Source organism: Balaenoptera musculus, chromosome 16 (genome assembly GCF_009873245.2).
Source record: "Balaenoptera musculus isolate JJ_BM4_2016_0621 chromosome 16, mBalMus1.pri.v3, whole genome shotgun sequence".
NCBI classification, from domain to species: domain Eukaryota; kingdom Metazoa; phylum Chordata; class Mammalia; order Artiodactyla; family Balaenopteridae; genus Balaenoptera; species Balaenoptera musculus.
The window spans coordinates 26996610-27015853 of record NC_045800.1 but is presented as its reverse complement, the minus strand read 5'-3'; the positions used below and the strand labels follow the sequence as shown (position 1 = coordinate 27015853).

At 42.0% G+C, this 19244-nt stretch overlaps 1 protein-coding gene across 7 annotated transcripts in view; it reads right to left on the bottom strand.

Moving 5' to 3' along the window:
- ARMH3 (armadillo like helical domain containing 3) overlaps positions 1–19244 on the bottom strand; it is a 185685-nt gene that overhangs the window by 102797 nt on the left and 63644 nt on the right. For all 7 annotated transcript variants that reach the window (XM_036829262.1, XM_036829260.1, XM_036829259.1 and 4 more), the window contains one exon: positions 17922–18010. In XM_036829262.1, the coding sequence (XP_036685157.1) occupies positions 17922–18010 (89 nt within the window). The remainder of the gene's footprint in view (positions 1–17921; positions 18011–19244) is intronic.

Here is a 19244-nt window from a genome sequence, read left to right as displayed (position 1 = left end):
GAGCTCATGAAGAAAAAGAAAGCCCTTCACTGTACTAAATATTTAAACAAAAGTGCAGCTTGCTCTGTCCTCTCTTGACTGTGACAACATTTACTGAAAAGGTCCCCTTTTTGCCTTGTAATCTTTAATGAGGGGAGAGAGTGCTAAAACCCAAGCAATCTCAGTTATGAGACTGCCTGCCAAGTCCCTAGGTTAACAGTGCAGCTTTTTTTTTTTTTTAAAGTATTTTTTCCTATTTCTTTTTTTTGTTTTTTTATAATTCTTTATTTTATTTATTTATTTTTGGCTGTGTTGGGTCTTCGTTTCTGTGCGAGGGCTTTCTCCAGTTGCGGCAAGCGGGGGCCACTCTTCATCGCTGTGCGTGGGCCTCTCACTATTGCGGCCTCTCTTGTTGCGGAGCACAGGCTCCAGACGCACAGGCTCAGTAGTTGTGGCTCACGGGCCTAGTTGCTCCGTGGCATGTGGGATCCTCCCGGATCAGGGTTGAACCCGTGTCCCCTGCATTGGCAGGCAGACTCTCAACCACTGCACCACCAGGGAAGCCCCCAACAGTGCAGCTTTAAAGACAGTTTTGCAAATAAATATTAAGCATAAAATAATTTATCAGTTGCCTTATACTCTCTCACCTAAGACTATAAAATAAATTCTGCTTCTCTGCCCATCAGGACTACTGCCCCTGTACCTATTTCCCCTGTTTGATGGGGAACTATAAAGAAGGGGTTCAGCAGCTGCAAGTATTTGATGTTCCTTTTGTCTTCTCCTCCTCAACCCTTCCGACTTCCACAGACACAAAAAGGCTTGACCTCTCCTTTTCTAAGACCATATCTGCTTCTTTGCCAGCGAAGAAGTCCTTTCTCCCATGCTGTCTGAGCTTTGTGTGAAGTTTACTACTCTTAGAAAAGAGATGTGAGCTTTGATTTGAAACAGCAGGGAATGATGAGTAGAAGTAAGTCTCTCCAGACACTTGCTGCCTGCCACACAACCCCCCTCACTCTCAATCCTCTAAAAGCACAGGTACAGTAAAGAAACAGCAGGCAAAAGTACAAGAGCTTGTCTACGTTCTGTTTCTAAAGCCTGGACCTTCCCTTCAAATACCAAAAAAAAGAAAAAAAGAAGCCTTGCTAGGGATGAAGGAGATAGGCATCCTCATTTATGAACTCTTCACCCTGACTCAAGTTCTCTGAGGTTTCATAATGGAAAGGCAAATGATAGGCAGCTGGCCCTTTTGATGTTGTCTGTTAACAAGTGATCTATTGGACTGGACCCCAAAAAAGCTCCATGGGAGCCCATTCTGGATCACACAACCTGCTTAGCTCCTACCAGGAGCTCAGAAAATGAAGGGGACTAGCTAAAATCCACATAAAAATGACTAACCCATGGGAATTCCCTGGTGGTCCAGTGGTTAGGACTCAGCGCTTTCACTGCCATGGCCTGGGTTCACTCTCTGGACGGGGAACTAAGATCCTGCAAGCCGCGCAGCACGGCAGCGGTGGCGGGGGGGGCAAAAAAAACAACCACTAACCCAGCCCAAACCGCTCTCCTTAATGAGTAGGGGCTGCCCAGTCCACCCCCTAACCCCAGAGCTTAGAAAAGCCCTATTAATGGATAAATCACCTGACAATAAGACTCCTTAAACTCACAGGAGACAAGAGAAAAGGATGGGTAACACACGTGGCACTCTGCACAACATAATGGCTAGATAGAGACAAAGCTGCTTTTGCACATATCCAATCAAGGAGGGCTTTTGTCCCAGGCACATACAGCACAAAGATGCAGCCTCAGCAGTGGTTATGCAGTAATTAAGGGGTAGAAAACCTGGAGAAAAGGAAGTGAGAGCAATGATTTATTTCTCCTCTGCTGGACTACAGCTAGTCTTGATCTCTGGGATTCAGAGTCAGGGATAACAAAGTGATAAATATGAGGGGAGGAAGAGAGCAATTCTGGCACAGGACAAGAGGTGGCCTGTGTCCTAACTGCCACAGACGTCAGCAAAGCCAAACAGTATTGAGAAGGAGAGTCCAGCACTTCAATACTCTGAGAGTCAGTGTCAGGGGTAACCTGCATTCTGCCCCTGACAATTCAGGTCAGACCCCCTACCCTCTGAAAAAAGCCAGGGTTTTCTTACCTGGAAGTTATCATTCTCTAGAGGGAATTTAATAGGCAGCTAAAATGAACAAAGCAACCTTAAAATTGGCTCCCACAAGCCTCTGACATCAGGGACCACGATTCCTCTTCAAGAAGGAATGTCCCAAATATCTCATAAAATAATGCTTTTTTCCTTCAACATCTGATTTTGCACTCATTCTATCAACTGTTCAGTGTCCTATACACATCACTACACACACACTGTCTTCTATCCTCTGACCTGACGTGATGGGAGTTCAAAGTCTGTGAGGCTTTGACATAGCTGATTTTAGACTTTTAGAGCTAGAAAAGACCTTGGAGGTCATTTAATCCAACTCCCTCATTTTTTGGATTCGAAAACAACCCCCCACCACCACCCCAACTAGTTAGTGCCTAAGCAGGGACTAGAACCTGGTCTCCTGGTTAGTGTTCTTTCTACCATACCATTAAGATAAGATTAAACAAATAAAGGTGCTAGATGCAGTCAAATGTTAAAGGGAAGGAAGCTTACATAAAAATGGTGTGCTTAGACTTGCTGACTATACTGTTACCAACACTTCTCTAGACTCTGGTTTGTAACTTTCTCCACCTACTGGCTGCTCCAAGGTTATTTTCATGTATTTGATCCCCTCCTTTTCTTGGTCTTCAACTACTTATTAGAGTAAAGATGTTTAACACCTCATTATTACCTTTCTTCTACTCACTCTCAACACTAAAAAACACCCAGTAGCTTTTCTCAGTATAAACTGCCTCAGCAGGCCCTCTACATCGGCTCTTATCTCTCTCCTTTAAATCTCACCTTTCACACACCTCTATCTCCCTTTCTGTTTCTGCTTCCTCTCTAGTATCTTTAAAAAATAATAATAATAAATGTCAACTAAAACTGTTCCCATTTCCCTCACTCAGGGTTGCCTCCTTCAAAATTATGTACTGAACATGGAATATGATCAGATCTGGACTTCAAATGGAGCCAAGATCTCCTTTCTTTATGCAAAATCAGAACTGAAACAAAAAAAAACCCATGAGTATAAACAATTAATAGCCAGGCTTATTCATAAGCTATTAGGGTATAGTGCTATGAACAGGGTTTAACTGCAGGCCAGAGAATAGCCTTGGGCCAGGGGCAGGTTCAAGGACGGCAGAGATCTGGTACTCAGGATCTCGGTGCCAACACACAAGTAGCACAGAGCTCATGTTGGCTGACTCCTGGCTCACCACTCTCCACACACACACATTTTTAGAAAACTGCCCTTGATCCACTTGTCCGCTTGGTGCCATCTGGGCACATAACCAACCAAACTGTCACAGAAGTAACAGTACATAGAGGGAAGAGTTAAGATAACTACAAAAGATAAGGGGTTGGTTGTATAAACATAGTATTGTTAATTAGTCATATGTCTGTAAGAGTTTGGTATCAAGTACAATACATGCTGTAGTCATTGTGAAGATAAGAGGGACAGGATATACTTTTTTTTTCTTTTTAATTTAACCCTTTGGTTTACCATGTTTCTAATTTTTAAATTATAGTTTTAGAAGGAAGCAGGGGAGAAGAGACTAACACAAGCTCTAACTCACCAAAGACATGATCCTTAGTCTGAGAGATTTCCAAAGAAAAAGGGCCTATGTTATAGAAACCCATTACTGTGTAAACAGTTTTGCCCATTAGGTGAGCAATGGCTACTCATCCACAAAACAGAATGGCACAGGGACTACCCTGGTGGTCAATGCAGGGGACACGGATTCAAGCCCTGGTCCAGGAAGATCCCACATGCTGCGGAGCAACTAAGCCCGTGCGCCACAACTACTGAGCCTGCACTCTAGAGCCCTCGAGCCACAACTACTGAGTCCGCGCGCCACAACTACTGAAGCCCACGCGCCTAGAGCCCGTGCTTAGCAACGAGAGAAGCCACCGCAAAGAGCAGCCTACGCACCGCAACAAAGAGTAGTCCCTGTTCGCCACAACTAGAGAAAGCCCACACGCAGCAACAAAGACCCAACCCAGCCAAAAATAAATTAAAAAAAAAAAAAAAAAAACAGAATGGCACAGCTTACTGCAGAATCTTTTCGGATGAGGACAAGCTTGGTGGTTGAGACCTTCCAGGCCTTAACAGACAATTCTCATTGGCCCCCATCCTTCACAACCCCAGGAGTAGGTTGTCCCAAAACACCAATGCCAGATAGATATATCATATAGAGAAATGCATCACATCTTTCTGCTGAATGACAACAACTACAAGTCAATAACTGTGTCAGAAGCTCACACAAAGTACAGTGGCCCCTCGGTATCCACAGCGGGGATGGGGGGATGGGGTGTGGAGATTGTTTCCAGGACCCCCCACAGATACCAAACTCCATAGATGCTCAAGTCCTTTATATAAAATGATGTAGTATTTGCAGTGTAACCTACACACATCTTCCTGTATAATTTAAATCATCTCTATAGATTACTTATAATACCTAATATAATGTAAATGCTATGTAAATAGTTGCCAGCATGCAGCAAATTCAAGTTTTGCTTTTTGGAACTTTCTGGAATTTTTTTCTCAAATTTTTTTTTTTTTTAAAAGAGATTGGAGTTTATTTATTTATTTATTTACGGCTGTGTCGGGTCTTCGTTTCTGTGCGAGGGCTTTCTCTAGTTGTGGCAAGCGGGGGCCACTCTTCATCGCGGTGCGCGGGCCTCTCACTATCGCGGCCTCTCTTGTTGCGGAGCACAGGCTCCAGACGCGCAGGCTAAGTAATTGTGGCTCACGGGCCCAGTTGCTCCGCGGCATGTGGGATCCTCCCAGACCAGGGCTCGAACCCGTGTCTCCTGCATTGGCAGGCAGACTCTCAACCACTGCGCCACCAGGGAAGCCCTCTCAAATATTTTTGATCCATGGTTGGTTGAATCTGTGGATGCAGATATGGAGAGACAACTGTATCTCAAACCTTCCTCTTTTCTACTGTGCTCCACCTGATACCTTAAAAAGAGACACTTAACTACAGAAATCACCTCCCCCAAACTGTATTCTCATCTCTTTTCAAAGGGAGAAACACAAAAGTCATAAATGGCAAGGGAGGTAACATTTATTAGGTGTCTGCTAGATGCTAGGCATCATGTAAAGCACTTAAAGTACATCACTCTCACTGAATCCTATTAATTATCCAATGAAGTAGGTATTAGTGGTCCCAATTAACAGATAACCAAACTGAAATTCAGAAAGATTAAATAAGTCACCCAAAGCCACATACTAGTTGAAGTTAAATTACATTAAGGGCAACATACCAAGAAGAAGGTCCATGAACTCCCCCTGCTGAGGTCTATGAAACTGTACTGGTTCCTCCTAAACTTCAATTAAAAAAAACGTTTGTTGGGACTTCCCTGGTGGTCCAGTGGTAAGGAATCCACCTTACAATGCAGGGGACTTGGGTTCGATCCCTGATCAGGGAACTACGATCCCACATGCCGCGGGGGCAACTAAGCCCGCACGCCACAACTACTGAGCTGGCGCGCCACAACTAGAGAAGGAAAAACCCTCACGCCACAACTAGAGAAAAGCCCACGCGTCACAATGAAAAGATCCCGCATGCCTCAACAAAGATCCCACGTGCCACAACTAAGACCTGACACAGCCATAAATAATAAATAAATAAAAAATAAATCTTTAAAAACAAACATTTGTAGAGTGTGCGGGAGCAAGCTCTCTAGGGCCAATACCTATACTTGCCACCCAAAACCATAACTTTAGTCAGAACTGCACTTAACCAGCCCCTCACACATCCAAGTGACCAAAAGAAAAATCATGTAAGTTCAAGTCCATCTCTCTTGTAGGCATCTCAGGATTTCACTCCACTGACCTAAGATACTTTAACCTGCACACTCTCAAAAACAAGAGGTTGAAAGCAAGGACTCAAGTATTTGTGCATCAGTATTCATAACAGCGTTATTCACAATAGCCAAAAGGTGGAAGCAATACAAGAATCCATTGACACATGAATAGATAAACAAAATGTGGTATATACATACATTCGAATATTATTCAGCCTGAAAAAGGAAATTCTAACACATGCTACTACATGGATGAAACATGAAGACATTATGCTAAGTGAAAAATGTCAGTCACAAAAGGACAAATACTGTATAATTTGATTTATATGCAGAGCCTAGAGAAATCAAATTCATAGAGACAGGAAGTAGATTGGTGGTTGCCAGGGGTGTGGAGAGGGGGGAATGCAGACTTATTGTTTAATGGATACAGTTTCAGTTTAAGAAAATTTTAAAAATTCTGGAGATGGAAGGTAGAGATGGTTGCACAGCAATATGAATGTACTTAATGCCAATGAACTGTACACTTAAAATGGTAAATTTTACGTATGTTTTACCAATTAACAAACAAGAGGCCAATGTTTTTCTTTCCATAGACACTAGCAGGAGCCCTGCAAACACTCCATCCCAACTTTCTGTAACCTCAGTGTAACTGATGAGCTGAAATCTACATCATGGTACACAATACTGAGTATAGGGCTAAACATACAAAGGTGTTTTCTTTTTGATGGGGAAAAGAAAAGGAGCCAAATATACTCAATCAACAGAGAGCCATGGATCTTGAGCAGGAATGCAAATTGAAAATGAACACTGGACAGCCTTCAAGACAATACTATGGCAGTCTTCAGAATAATAATCAGTTTATAATAAAAGCTAACAATGTACCGAAATACAGTTGACCCTTGAACAACATGGGTTTGAACTGCATGGGTCCACTTATATTTGGATTTTTAAAAATAAATGCGTACTATGGTACTTCATGATCCGTGGTTGGTGAATCCACAGATGCGAGACCGTGGATAGGGAGGGCAGACTGTAAAGTTACAGGTGGATTTTTGACAGGGTTGGAGGGAGTAGTGGGCGGTGTTAGCACCCCAAACCTTCAACTTGTTTAAGGGTCAACTATACTAACAATATTCTAGGAAATCCTTAGGGATCCTGGGTTTGCCTCCTAATCTTTTCTATTTCTACTAAATGAGGATCCAGAGACCTGGCTCCAAATACTCTTAACCTGCACTGAGTGAAAAACAGAGAAGTTGTGTCAGTGAAACATCTGAAGTATTACATTACACATTCAATAAGTTTAAGTTGTAGGGAAGTGGGTGCTCCATACACACTTGTTTCTTCATTGGAAAGTCTTTTCCACCAGGCACTTTGAAAATTTAGTTTCTGGGTTTGCTTTCAGGAACTACAAATTGGCTGCAACTGCTGCCTCTTTTTTTTTTAATTAATTAACTAATTAATTAATTTATTTATGGCTGCATTGGGTCTTCATTATTGGGTCTTAGTTGCTGCACGCAGGCTTTCTCGACTTGTGGCGAGCAGGGGCTACTCTTCGTTGCAGTGCGCGGGCTTCTCATTGCAGTGGCTTCTCTTGTTGCAGAGCTTGGGCTCTAGGCGCACAGGCCTCAGAAGTTGTGGCACGCGGGCTCAGCAGTTGTGGCTCACGGGCTCTACAGCACAGGCTCAACAGTTGTGGTGCATGGGCTTAGTTGCTCTGTGGCGTGTGGGATCTTCCTGGACCTGGGCTCAAACCCGTGTCCCATGCATTGGCAGGCAGATTCTCAAACACTGTGCCACCAGCGAAGTCCCCAGCTGCCTCTTTTTTTTTTTTTTTTTAATTTATTTTATTTTTATTTATTTATGGCTGTGTTGGGTCTTCGTTTCTGTGCAAGGGCTTTCTCTAGTTGCGGCAAGCGGGGGCCACTCTTCATCACGGTGCACGGGCCTCTCACTATCGCGGCCTCTCTTGTTGCGGAGCACAGGCTCCAGACGCGCAGGCTCAGTAATTGTGGCTCACGGGCCCAGTTGCTCCGCGGCATGTGGGATCTTCCCAGACCAGGGCTCGAACCCGTGTCCCCTGCATTGGCAGGCAGATTCTCAACCACTGCGCCACCAGGGAAGCCCCCAGCTGCCTCTTTTGACTCTGTACTAGAGGCAAGTGTCAGGCTCCTACTTTAGCTCTGGCCCTAGTTTCTTTCCTTGGAGAGTCTTGTGCATCAAATATGGCAGCAGTGTACAGACGCTCTGACTTTTCTGTATGCAGGCTCAAGTGGAATAAAGCAGAGTGTGCAGGTTCTGGGAAGCTGCGCCAGGAATGAGTACCTTGATGGTTCCCTGAGTCCCAAGTGAATTCCCAGAGGCAAACGCAGCCAATCTGTTTCTCAAATGAGAAGAGCTCAGTACCACCCACCTGAGAATCCTGCTGTCTTACACAGGGCCCTCTCACTCCACAAGGAACCTTGTTCACAGAACTGTTCCTAGCATTAATGTACCCCACACAATGAGGACTTTCCCAGACTTTTTCCTATCCTGCTTTGAATTCAAGGGGAGGAAAAAAAGGTAGCAAGTAGCAAGCAGCAAACCATGTTGCTGTGTACGAGAGTGGAATGAATAATGGATATGGGAACTTCTCCAGAACTAAAACCTGTCCCCGACATTGAAGTAAACCAGGTGCAGAGAGGAACAAGCCAACCACAGGAAGATACAATTAAGTGGTAGCTCAGCACCTGTCTCAGAGAAGCAGAGGGGAGGTTTAATTACAAAACCAAGTGAATGACATTTAAATAAGATTAAAAACAGGAAGGAGACACAGAACCTCCAGCAGAGCACAAATAAATGTTTCCAAAGAATCAGGTCAGAGAGAGCTGTCTGTCTGAACAGCTTTTACATGCTATGAAGAGAAAGAGATAGAAAGCAAAGACAGGACTCATCTAGGCCCTATTTTGTGGCCTGGCATGGAGCTAGGATGAGATGCCACAGATCCCAGGTCAAAACCCGATCATTAGGGGAAATGGATAATTTCACAGTGACTGACAGAAGAGAAACATTTAGCTCCTCACTTGCTTAGGAGAGAGGTAGAAGAACTCAAAGGACAGGCTAGAAATAGCACTAGTGTAACAAGTCAATGCCTCCAAAACCCCAGAGGCACTATAAACTCTAGCCAATTCTAGCATCTCTGGACAAAATCACCAATTACTCAGGGACATTGCCAGCAATCAGCAGGCTCATTGTCAGTCAGCCAAGTGGCACAGGATGGACTCAGAAACCAACACTTACCAGCAGAATAATTTAAAAATACACTAGGTGGCTTCTCAGAATACAGGCAACTGTCTGGCTGCAAACCCAAGCACCTCACTGAAACAGAGGCCAATGAATCAAACAAGAAAATAAAATGGCTTTGGTTGTATTCTATGAGCCTCTCCAGGTGAACAGAGCACAAAAGTCAGTATATCCAGTGGGAGGATTCTGGGAAGGTGGCAAAGCATGAAACACCAGGAATCTCTCTCCCCACCTAGGCAATAACTGCACTGGCAGAATCTGTCTGATGTAACTATTTTAGAACTCTGGACTCTGATGAAGGTTTGCAACTTCCAGAGGAAAACCTGGATGGTAAATTTGGTTCATTTTGGTCAATTTCAACTCTTAGTACATTAGCAGCTACCTATCACCCAATCCCAGGCTTGTGGTAAGCAGCTGTGCACCTGTTTCTGAAGCAGCTTGCACACAGCTTGCAGGAGCTAGGGTGGGCAAAAAGGGCCCTGTCTTCCAAATACTGGGGATCTGTGCTATGATCACTGATTGCTGCTTCTGATCACAGAGGTGCAGACAAAGAGGTGGGCAGCCATTTTTGTTGCACCTCCCCTCATTGTTGCAAGCCCTTCCCCCTCCTGATAAGTGACTTCCAGATTTAAGGGGCCAGTGCCCCTTTTTTCCCCACGTTCATTTTTTGCTTTTCCCCTTTCAGGAGCCAGACATTAAAAACTAGAATATTCGACACAAATGAACCTATCTAAGAAACAGAAACAGCCTCACAGACCTAGAGAACAGATCTGTGGTTGCCAAGTGGGGGGCGGGGGGAGTAAGGGAGGGACAGATTGGGAGTTTGGGGTTAGCAGATGCAAACTATTATATATAGAATGGATAAACAACAAGGTCCTACTGTATAGCACAGGGAACTATATTCAATATCCTGTGATAAACCATAATGGAAAAAAAATATACATATGTATAACTGAATCACTTTGCTGTATAGCAGAAACTAACACAACATTGTAAATCAACTATACTTCAATTTAAAAAAAAAAAAGGTAAATGCTAGGATAATATAAACATTAACCAAGAAGGCATTCAGAAGTAAAAAAAACTAGGACATTCAGAAACAACTGCATATTCAGGGAAAATTAGAGAGTGACTGCACATGCCCAAGAAAAGGCTCAGAAGAGACCTAAGAAAACATTAAGTTTACACCTTAGGCTGATCCTCAGCACAGAGACAGCCTACAATCGAAAACAAAAACAACAGGGAATTCCCTGGTGGTCCAGTGGTTAGGACTCCGCGCTTTCACTGCCAAGGGCTCGGGTTCAATCCCTGGTCAGGGAAATAAGATCCCGCAAGCCACGCAGTGCAGCAAAAAATAATAATAATAACAAAAAAATAGCTAAATCTGCAGGAAGGGGGAGAATCTGATTTCTTGAACCTTGAGGACATTGTAAGTAAAATAAGCCAGTCACAAAAAGACAAATACTGTATGATTCCACCTACATGGAGTACTTAGAGTAGTAAAAATCATAAAGACAGAAGAGTTTCAGTTTTACAAGATGAAAAGATTTATGGGGAACGATGGTGGTGATGGCTGCATTACAGTGTGAGTGTATTTAATACCATTGAACATACACTTAAAAATGGTTAAGATGGTAAGTTTTATGTTATGTGTATTTTAGCACAATAATAAGTCAGTACATCAACAAGCTGCACTGTCTAAAGGCTCCCTACCCCTCTAGATGAACTGGAAAAAAGAACAAATCCTTTCTTTAAATGGAAGTTAGGTTCTGTCTTACCATTTTCCTTGCTGTTAAAGTGTATCTGCTAAAAGAGAAAATAAAATTCTCAACTATCTCCAATTCCCCCTTTACTTGGGGACACTGCAATCCCCAGAGTTACCGCCCACCCTCTTTACCATGAAAATGAGTTTTTATGTGAAAGTTCCCATATGGAACTTAGACTCAGAAATGCAAGATCCCATACACCTCATTCCTGTGCAGCTGCCTCTAACTAAGCATGCTCAGAAGCTACTGGCTTCTTCTAGGGCCCTATACCACCTACCACCTGCTTATTTTTTCCAACATTGCCCAATTGAAAGGTAGTCAAAAATCACCCTTGAAGAAATCTAATAGTCAATGAGACCATGTCTCAGTGGAGCCATCTGATGTAGAACCAAGAACTTTACTTTCTCCCAAAATGAGGGAAAACCACTAACAGACTTGTCCTGCTCACTTGAGATCCAGGGAACGATGATACCTTATGAAACCAAATGATACTTTCCTATACAACCAGTACAGACAGAGCAACAAAAGTACAACTACTCTTTACTCTGCCTCTTTTAGTTGACAAGATGCTAATGGGCTATGAGAGGTGACATTTCTCTGGATAGGAAGTGCCTTCATGTGCAGAGAAAAGAACAGAGATTTCTCACTCTTTTAAGGGGCTTTTAGGTGGGAATCTTTTTCTCCCTCTAACAAGCTAAACTTGTTGGAAATTCTTATCTTTTGCCAAGTTTCTAAGAGAAAGATTCAAAATAGTATAAATTTTGGATTTAGCCAAATGTGATGATTTGAAGGAAAAAAAGGTTTCCTGGCATTCTTTTTCAATCCTGGGGCTTTGTACACTACTATACAGAATCTTTCATAACAAAATTATGAAAAGAGAGAAATACCTTCCAATGACCCTATATTAGAACATTCTAATTTTGAGAGGAACTGATTATCCACAGAAGAAAGAAGCCTCCATGTTTTCGCACATGGAAGCTAGAGCAGTCTTAATTAGGCACACCAAGCCTAGAATACATCTTGTAACATATTCCCCTAAATCAGAGAAAATTTGGGGGAAATAGGAAGAACAATTTAAAAAGCAATTTTAAGAACAAAACAGCAATAACAGCTGCCAAAATTCCTCTTCCCATATACTCTAGCTGTTTACTGCTATGTTCTTTCCCACCTGGATACCCTCTTCAAAACTAAAAGAAGCAATATTGTAGAGTTATATAAGATATCACCATTGGAGGAAGCTGGGTGAAGGGTACAAGAACTCTCTATACTATTTTTGCAACTTCCTGTGAGTCTATAATTATATCAAAATAAAAAGTTTAAAAAAGTAACTAAACTAAAAGAAGCAGACAATTAAAAACTCAAAGGATAGTCTCCCAAAATCAGGAGGGGCTGGCAATCTGTCAAAGCTATACCTATACAAGAACTGCCGAAGAAATCTACAGCTCACGTCAGTCTTTCTCTTGGTAATTTTCAATCCTGTATAACAACAACTACAGTATAACAAGCTCCCAATGAAAGGCTCTCAATTCCCAGTCTCAAGGTGTACCTAACCATGAAGTCATAGGCTTCTGTCAGTGATGAGAGCGCCAGCTGGATCCAGAAAGCTGTGACACTCTCTGGGTTTTCTATTTTTCCCAGTAGGTATCTGAAAGGTCAGGCCATGTACAATTTCTCTCTTTTTCACAAAGCTGTGAATGCTTTGGATGCTATTTAGCACAGTGAAGCTGAACAGATTGTTTTGGGGGCTTTGGGGGCCCCTCTTTCTGCAGGGAGGCAAATGTTGCCTAGTGATCTGCTTCTGAGCTTAGGAGTCAGAAACTCAAAGTTCTAATCATGACTCTGTTTAGTGTCTTGTTCCATGATCCTTAGCAAGTCACTTATCCTTCTATACATTCTCCAACAAATGGTGATAAAAATAATGACTTATCACCCAGGGATGCAGCAGAGGGAAAGGGTAAGGACTGTGATCCATAGATAAATGTCAAATATAAAACGCCAATATAAACCTGCCTTTAAATCAACCCATGTTTTCAGACTGTGGAAAGCTACACTATTTAAATTCAGGCTGCCTCCCCAATGCCCCTTCTGCCTGCAGTGGAAGTAAAATAAGCTGACTCCATGAAGTTCTGTTCAAGTACTTCCCTCTCTAACAACTACATGCTTCCCTCTAAACATTCTGCTCATTGCTTGGTTAATGGCTTAGAAACCATCTAAGTTTCCATTTTCACTTGGTTAAAAGCAATCCATGTATCTGTAGGTAAGGAAGAAAGAGACAAAGGAAAGAGAAATTACCACTGCTCCCTTTTACAACAACTCAAATAAAAAGGTGATGAAGTCAGCTCAAAAGAAACATGATGGAAGGGTAAGCTGGGAAGAAGTGAGAGAGTAGCACTGACATATACACACTACCAAATGTAAAATAGATAGCTAGTGGGAAGCAGCTGCAGAGCACAGGGAGATCAGCTTGGTGCTTTGTGACCACCTAGAGGGGCGAAATAGGGAGGTTGGGAGGGAGACACAAGAGGGAGGAGATATGGGGATATATGTATACATAGAGCTGATTCACTTCGTTATACAGCAGAAACTAACACAACATTGTAAAGCAATTATACTCCAATAAAGATGTTAAAAAAAAAATAAAGAAACATGACAACAAATATCCTAATTTTTTTTTGAGGTCCAAACACAACATTGTGCTGCTTTAAGAGAATGCTGATTCATCATTAATGGAAATTCTACATACCCATGCATCCATTCATTTATTCATTCAAATGTCTTCTGAGCCCCTATTACAAGCCAAGTAGTGTGCTAGGAATAAAACAATGATTAAAACAAAGGCCCTGCCCTCCAGGAATTTTTTTTAAGAGGAAAGATAGATATTTAAGCAAATCATTGTACAGACATATGCAAACATAGCAAAACAATGTGATATGCTAAAATAGAAGCCCAAAGTTCTGTAAGAATGTATAGGAAACACATCTAGTGTGTTTGTTTCCTATGTAGGAAACAAAACATAGTGACTAACAAGGTCTTTAGCCTCAAGAAGTTGAGAGAAGATACTAAGCTAAAGTTCCCAGGAGGAATGCAGCACAATCAGTAAATAAAGAAAAACTATTTAACCAAGTACTAAGATGTTCTGTGAAAACAGAATTGGGAGGCCATGGAACCTAAAATTAAGACAGGATTCTTAACATGGGATCATGGATGGGCTTCAGAAGAAGGTCCATGAACTCTCTGAAATTATATGCAAAATACGTATGTGCAAATGGACATTTTTCTGGATGCAAAGATCATATCTTTCATTCTATTCTCCAAGGTAAAGAACTATTTCACTAGGATCTTATCCTAAAATTCGGTTTTCTATCTTATCAGAGGAGAGTTTTAAGACCTAACCTTTTACTCAGAATAGGAGATCTGGGTAGCCTAGAGGTCAGAGAAGAGCTTTTGAACTTTCCATAACTTGGTGGAAAATAGTGACTGCTGAAAATAGGGCAATGAGAAAGGCAAGACTTCTTCCTTTCTATATTCAAGTTGAGGTTAGCCTAAATATATTTCTGCACGTACTCAGATACCATGGTGACAGGCATCATATAAATAGACAGTGGCAGCAGGGAGTAGGTCACAGATTATATCTATAAAACCAACATATCAGGCAGGATTAAACCCCCAACTAATACAGCTGGCTCCTCCTCATCCATAAAACCAAGCCTGAGAATTCCATATGGGAACTTGGAGGGGGACCTCTGGCTACCTCCCCAATAACAAAGAGCTACTGTAGTCAAACAGTATAAGAATAAAAATCACCACTCAAAGTGCAGTGAGACTAAACGCCCCCATTCCAAATAACAAAAGGCATCTGCACCCCAGTCCACTGCTTCCTAGACACCCTAGGTCTCCCGTGTGTCTGACCTAACAACACATGCCCTACCAGTTTTATTTATAAGTAGAATTCAACTAACGTTTGCAGCACATGTATGGGCAAGCATCTGTACACATAAGCATATTTGCCATGATGAGTTTCACACACCTCCCTCAAATCCATAAGTCTAGAAGGCAAAGAAAGAGTGAAAGCACGGGCAAGCCAACATATGAGGGGCAGTACCAGCCAAGGAGTGGGTGGGTCCACCACAGCCACATTTATATTCACTGACTGCAATATTATACATTACTATAGGCTCTGATGCATCAGATGTAGTCTAGTATTTTGCAGCTTTCCTTAACACCTGCTGCTCTGCATCTCACTGTATATACTCCATGTATGAAGACAGGGAGCCAGGTTCCGGGAGGGCTCACCCAGTCTACGTAGGAAAAGGAGCTAACCTCACTTGGCAAAGAACTCTAGTACAAATGCCTATGCCTTAGGAACAAGCAGCTGTCCAAGTCTCATCAATGACACTCATATACACCTCTTCTCAAAGTTATCAAGGGCCTTAGAATGCCAATCAATCAGTCTTGAGGTAGCAAATAATTTTGTTTTAAGTCTTTACTGAATTTGTTACAATGTTGCTTCTGTTTTTTTTTTTAATGTTTTGGTTTTTTTTTTTTTTTATGTTTTGGTTTTTTGGCTCGGAGGCATGTGGGATCTTAGCTCCCCGACCAGGTATCGAACCCGCACCCCCTTCGTTGGAAGGCGAAGTCGTAACCACTGGACTGCCAGGGAAGTCCCAAGATAGCAAATAATTATACATAGAGCTGAACACGACATAAAGTACTCAAAGAAATAAAGTCAACTGACCAACATAGGATAAAGAATGGTCTCTTGCCTCATAGTTTTCTAGCTAGGTTAGTGAACGCTAAGATCCAGAAAAGCTAAATATAAAAGACACTTTTTTATCTCTTTAAAATATAATTGCCTCTTTAAATAAAAATGACAGAAATGTATTTTGGGGTTCATAACATATGTAAAAGTAAAATGTATGACAGCAATAGCACAAAGGACAGAATGCAAGGTGGAGGTAGGAGAATAATGGGAAGCCCTGGGCCCCAGGGAGACAGACCAGAGTGAACTTGAGAATGCAAAGGAAAAGGCAACGACAGGACAATGAGGAGGAGGACAACAGATGACGAGGATAGGAGAAAAGCCAGAGAGATCACAGGGGCCAGAGACAGGGTGGTTAGCATAGAAAGAAAAGAAAATAGCATAAAATAGAAAATAAAACCAGAAGAGGATCAAAGGCAGGCAGAATAACTACTACCACCAATTCTTTAGTACTACAATGTATAACTTCATCCCAGTTATAGACATAAACCATTTGTACTTGTTATAAGTCCTACAATTATACCAATATCCAGAGATTTGCATCATTTTTGTGTTTTCTCTTTAATCCTAAATTTTTACAACCTAATAATCATACAACTATCCATAGGCAACCAAATAGTCCTTAATATTAAAAAGCCCCGTTCTGACCTAAGAAATTCTACTAACTTTAGTCATTTCAATCTCTTTTGATCTCTCTTTAGCTCTTCTGACATTCCCTCAATTTCAAACTCTCACATAATCATACTCTTCTCCTAAAATATCAAAATGCCACTATTGCCACTTACTGTTATTCTCCTACTCCCCCTTCACCACCATAGGCAGTAACTGCAAAAAACTTGTTAATCCATTAATTAAAGATCTCTACTTCCCATTATGAAGGACTAAATTTAGAAAGCCAAATTGGGTTGGGAGGAAACCATGTGTCACAACAAGTGAGATGAATTCCATGGGAGGGTGTGGGGTTACTGGCCCAATTCTCATAAAGCCTCTGACACTAACACACCCTTGTCTGCTCAGAATACAGAGAAGCTCTCCCAAGGGTGGGGCAACAATTTACCATTATAATCATCTGGAGAAGACTTTATTGTACCATCAGGTCACAAAAGCCACAGGACCTATCAGCAAGCAAACGCCTCAGGAAACATGTCTCTTCTGCTTTTCTGAAACCTCCAAATTAGTTGCACAAAAGAAAGGGGTGGCAAGCCAGCATTAATTGTACCCTTAGAGAAGAGCCACTTCCCTCTTACAGGGGTGGAGTGACTTTACTGAGCTACCAAATGGATACAAAGACAAAAGTAAACACTAATTTGCTGTTTTTGTCTCTGGCACAGGAGGAGTGGTAAAATTGACACTGTCTGTAAACAGTAATAATGCCAGATGTAACACAAAGAACAGGATTCCCCCCATCTCTCCACCCCCTCCCCACCCCCTCTCCCTAAGACATTCCTCCTGAGATTACTCATCCTGAGGAAACACACAGAAGCCTCCCTATAGTCCATATGCTGCTACCAAATGGAACCAAGGGAGAATCCAAGTTTGTACTGACTCCTCATTGGAAGAATCAATGGAACTCAAGAAATACTTAATTGTTTCTACCAGCTGACAAAAAAATACAGGGAGGAGAAGGAACAAGAGAGAAAGTATGAAATAATGGTATGTGACATGGCCAGGTTTGGATTTGAACAAGGCTGAAATGACAAAAAGAAGAGTTGAAAATAGAAGCATCCTAAACAAACTAAAAAGTTTTTTTTAAAAATTCAGCTTGTGCCCAGGCCTAGGGGTTCATAAAAAATATAGGAAGGGGCTTCCCTGGTGGTGCAGTGGTTAGGAATCCACCTGCCAATGCAGGGGACACGGGTTTGAGCCCTGATCCGGGAAGATCCCACATGCTTCGGGGCAACTAAGCCCGTGCGCCACAACTACTGAGCCTGCGCTCTAGGGCCCATGAGCCACAACTACTGAGCCCGTGTGCCACAACTACTGAAGCCCACGCGCCTAGAGCCTGTGCTCTGCAACAAGAGAAGCCACTGCAATGAGAAGCCCGCTCGCCGCAACTAGAGAAAGCCCGTGCGCAATGACGAAGACCCAATGCGGCCACAAATAAATAAATAAAATAAATAAATTTGTTAAAAAAAAAAAAAAAGATATAGGAAAAAAGGATGAATTCAAAAGAGAAAGTTACCTGACCAGAGCTCCCGCCAGGTATAATGCAGGCGGACTCTACACTTCTTCTGATAGCAAAGTAGTTTATGTACTACCTGAATGCAGCGCCTGTAAGAGAAAAAGAGAAAAACTGGAATAAGCCTAAAAATATGGTGCAACTCACCACAGATACCCTTTCTTTAATGAGGCAGCTTTTGCTAAGGCCACAAAAGACACTGGATATGAATCCGTACACATGGGAAAGAAATGAACTTCTACCTGCAGCTTTCTGGTAGATAAATCCTCCCTCCCCGAAAAGGGAACCCTCTTGCACTGTTGGTGGGAATGTAAATTGATACAGCCACTATGGAGAACAGTATGGAGGTTCCTTAAAAAACTAAAAATAGAACTACCATATGACCCAGCAATCCCACTACTGGGCATATACCCTGAGAAGACCATAATTCAAAAAGAGTCATGCACCACAATGTTCACTGCAGCTCTATTTACAATAGCCAGGACATGGAAGCAACCTAAGTGTCCATCAACAGATGAATGGATAAAGAAGATGTGGCACATATATACAATGGAATATTACTCAGCCAGAAAAAGAAACGAAATTGAGTTATTTGTAGTGAGGTGGATGGACCTAGAGTCTGTCATACAGAGTGAAGTAAGTCAGAAAGAGAAAAACAAATACCGTATGCTAACACATATATATGGAATCTAAAAAAAAAAAAACTGGCTCTGATGAACCTAGGGGCAGGACAGGAATAAAGACACAGATGTAGAGAATGGACATGAGGACCTGGGAAGGGGGAAGGGTAAGCTGGGACGAAGTGAGAGAGTGGCATGGACATATATAAACTACCAAATGTAAAACAGATAGCTAGTGGGAAGCAGCCGCATAGCACAAGGAGATCAGCTCGGTGCTTTGTGACCACCTAGAGGGGTGGGATAGGGAGGATGGGAGGGAGACGTAAGAGGGAGAAGATATGGGGATATATGTATATGTATAGCTGATTCACTTTGTTATAAAGCAGAAACTATACATCATTGTAAAGTAATTATACTCCAATAAATATGTTTAAAAAAAAAAAATCCCCCCTCCCCATCCCACACACACTGCTGGTGCTAATTCCCCCTATCACTGGGAAAAGGGAGTTATAGCCACATATAGGTCAATATTCAATTAGGCACTACTGATACCATTCCCTTAAATATCTTTCCTCAGAGGAAGGATGCACCAGTGGACCAAAATTAGACTACTCCATTCGAAATTGCAAACATAGGATGCAAAGACATAAAATTAAAGACCTTAAGTCTTTAGATCTATTTAAATTTGTTTTTAATATAAATTAAA